Genomic DNA, 3,296 nt, shown 5'->3' with positions numbered 1-3,296 from the left:
TATAATGGCTACACCGAGGAGTTTAGACTTGCAGCAAATTGATGAGACTGGATCCTATTGGCATCAAGGACTAGAAGTTTGCCTTAGAACTACATTGGAAAAGATACAACGACCTGCCACTGTATCACTGAACTTCAATATTGATGGATTACCCGTATACAATAGCTCAACAAAAAGTTTTTGGCCCATATTGTTCAATATTCAAGAATTACCAGAAATTAAGCCGCAGGTCATTGGAATTTTCTATGGAGAGAGTAAGCCGAAGGATGCTTCATCGTACTTAAATCCATTCGTTGAAGAGCTACTACGGTTACTAGACACTGGACTTGATATAAACTCTCATCACATCGCGATAAAAATACGGTGCTTCATTTGTGACACGCCTGCACGAGCATTCATTAAAGGGGTTATCAACTTTAACGGCAAATTCGGTTGTATCAAGTGTACCACCAAAGGTACTTATTCACAGGTATCCAAAACTATGGTATTCCCTGATTACAATGCCTTGAAGCGGACAGATGCATTGTTTAGAGCCAAGGATTACACGAATCATCAACGCAGCGACTCACCTCTCATTAAACTTCCAATAAATATGATCGAGGATATCATTGTTGCTGATTCGTTACACTTGCTGGAATTAGGAGTCATGAAGAAACTTTTGAAAGGGTGGCGAACTGGCTGTATGTCCATGAAAACGAAGTGGAGCACGTCTCAAAAAGCAGAAATATCAAAATTGTTAATTGACGTAAGATTTCCGGTTGAAATTCATCGAAGGATGAGATCACTTAATTTTATTTCTCTCTGGAAAGGGTTAGAATATCGAAACTTCCTAAACTATGCTGGGATTATTGTGCTCAAAGATTATTTGCCTGAGAAATACTACACTCACTTCCTACTTCTTTTTTGTGCAGTTCGTATTTGCTCTGTTAAGAGCTACTCACATTTATTAGAAATTGCTCGATCGTTATTCAATGATTTTCTGAGGGATTTTAAATCTTTGTATGGTGTGGAATTTATGACTAGTAACATACACAACTTATGTCATGTGGTAGATGAAGTGGAAAGATTTGGACCTTTGCCCACGATTTCAGCGTACCCGTTTGAAAACTGTTTGCATTCGCTGAAAAAGATGGTTAAACCAGGTCCAAATCCATTAGCTCAAATAGCAAATCGCATTACCGAAAACATGCAAACATATGAACATGATGTTATTCCTCAACAAGCCTGGCCGGTGGCAAATACTAAATCAAGACAGAAATGTGTGGATACTAAGAACACGAATGAAAGCACACTAGTTTCATCCCAATTCACTCTCAAAGCTGACTTAAAAGACAAATGGTTTCTCACAAATGATCAAACTATTGTAGCATTCTCAAAAGCTGTTAAAACAGATTCAAAGTATTTTGTCGAGGGACAGATAGTGAAAACGAAAAGTAACTTTTTTGAGAAGCCATTCAAATCATCCTACTTACAAGTATTCATTGCTGAACCAGAATTCTCAGGGAAAAAAATGTTTGATATTGATTTCATATTTTGTAAGTTGGTAGCTAATCCAAGAAAGGAAGGTGTGGTATTTGTTCCACTTATGCATACCATTATTTAATAAGTTTCAAGATTTGTTTCTGTTGTGTGAACTTTAATAAATGCTTAAATGTATTTGCTCTCGAATTCAGTTTTGTATTTATACTCAAATATATGTAAACCAGTACACAGATGCTGTTAAACGTTTGTTAATCAGATAGTCCACCACTCGCAGTATACTCATCGTCATCATCAGGTTCTTCGTCAGCCTCATCTGCCTCATCGATTGGCTCGTCCTGATCGTCTTGTTCGAATTCTTCATCACTGTCGATTTGAGCATCATCAACTAGCTCGATGGGTTCTTCGTTTTTAACTTCGCAGAGCATCTGATCATCGGCAACCTTATCTGCCTTACGCTTGCGTGCTGGGCGGCATGCAGATTTGCGCAGTTGCTTGTTTGAGCTCCGAGACCTACTGTACCGGAACAGCCGCGTCCTACAGAAGTCCTCTAACTTCTTTGCGCTATATGTAGGATCACCGATACGCACCAGGTCCTCCAGCAACTTCAAAACGTTACCAAATTCCCTGAATCCTCGTTTCGACTTCTGTCCCCGACTAATTCCTGTCCAGGTAAAACGAGTCCAAAAGTCTCTGGTGAACAGGCAATCAACAATCGTGTAGCATGCGTTGTCCCCATTGGTGGCGTAGGAGTTGGGTGGGATTATTCGCGTGAAATAGACAAGCTGAAAATTAAAATTCGGTTAGAATGAGACAGCTATTCAGAATCATGAATACCTACATATTTTGCGCAAAGTTCTTCATTTGCCAGCTTCACATTCCAATCATGAAGTTGGACCTCGTTCTCAATTCGATTATGGTTTTCCACCGGATCGTCTTCTGAATTCGAAACAGGCGTGGTGGTAGTCTTCGTGTTCATCTGGGACAATGCCGTTAGTCGGGAAAAATGCTCATGGAAGCATTTTTGAACCACTTCCTCCATTGTCGTTCGGATGTAATGCTTCAAGTCATTCTTCAATTCCTCGTATTTAATCGATCCAGTATTATCTGTAAAATTCAGGAGTGAACATTAAAAGGAATTAGCTTTTCCTGAAAGTGAACCTAATGTGAGCATTTTTCTTTATTTGCCTTTGCTGAAGGTTTTTCAAAGACGCTTAGTTTCAATATTCAAATGTTTTATGTTTTACCTGTAATCAGATGGTTGTCCAAATTAACTGGTACTGTGACTGGCTCAGGTAGGAAACAGATGTCTTCCATAGTGCAGTAAATGGGCTCTGGCTGCTGCGGCTCATGTACATCTCCTGAAATCATATAAAATGGATTAAAACATGAAGCATACAATAAATGAAAGTTCTGCAGTTTTTCCATTTATGCACGTATCACCTGAAAAACAGACTGGCAAACTTAATAAGCTGTAGTAAGTGAATACCGCCACATGGTCCACTGCACGCATTTATGCTGGTCTGCTTACTCTGACAGAAAATCGGACGTTGCAGCGGAGCCGGCACCTCCCAAACGTCACTTTTTTGTGAGAGCAAGCCAATGAGGTACAGATACAGGTGGCGCAGATAAACATTGCAAACCACTGGTTGTCTCTTTTGTTCTACCGCTGATCAAATGCAACTCAATTAGTGACGTCACTAATTGAGTTGCATTTGATCAGCGAGAGAACAAAAGAGACAACCAGTGGTTTGCAATGTTTATCTGCGCCACCTGCACCTGTACCTCATTGAGAGCAAGCAGGCCAGCACAAATTG

At 40.0% G+C, this 3,296-nt stretch overlaps 1 protein-coding gene across 1 annotated transcript; it reads right to left on the bottom strand.

Annotated features, from left to right (window-relative positions):
- Positions 1–1,378: 1,378 nt before the first annotated feature.
- On the bottom strand, positions 1,379–3,048 carry LOC115260538 (uncharacterized). The gene is made up of 3 exons (XM_062860874.1): positions 2,727–3,048; positions 2,321–2,586; positions 1,379–2,264 (listed from the first exon to the last, which is right to left on the bottom strand). Exons 1-3 carry the CDS (start codon positions 2,905–2,907, stop codon positions 1,731–1,733), a joined length of 981 nt encoding a protein of 326 aa, XP_062716858.1. The 5' UTR covers positions 2,908–3,048; the 3' UTR covers positions 1,379–1,730.
- Positions 3,049–3,296: the final 248 nt, after the last annotated feature.

The sequence above is a fragment of the Aedes albopictus genome, chromosome 3 (assembly GCF_035046485.1).
Source record: "Aedes albopictus strain Foshan chromosome 3, AalbF5, whole genome shotgun sequence".
NCBI lineage: Eukaryota > Metazoa > Arthropoda > Insecta > Diptera > Culicidae > Aedes > Aedes albopictus.
The sequence above is the reverse complement of the archived record's forward strand: the minus strand, read 5'-3'. Positions and strand labels throughout refer to the sequence as shown.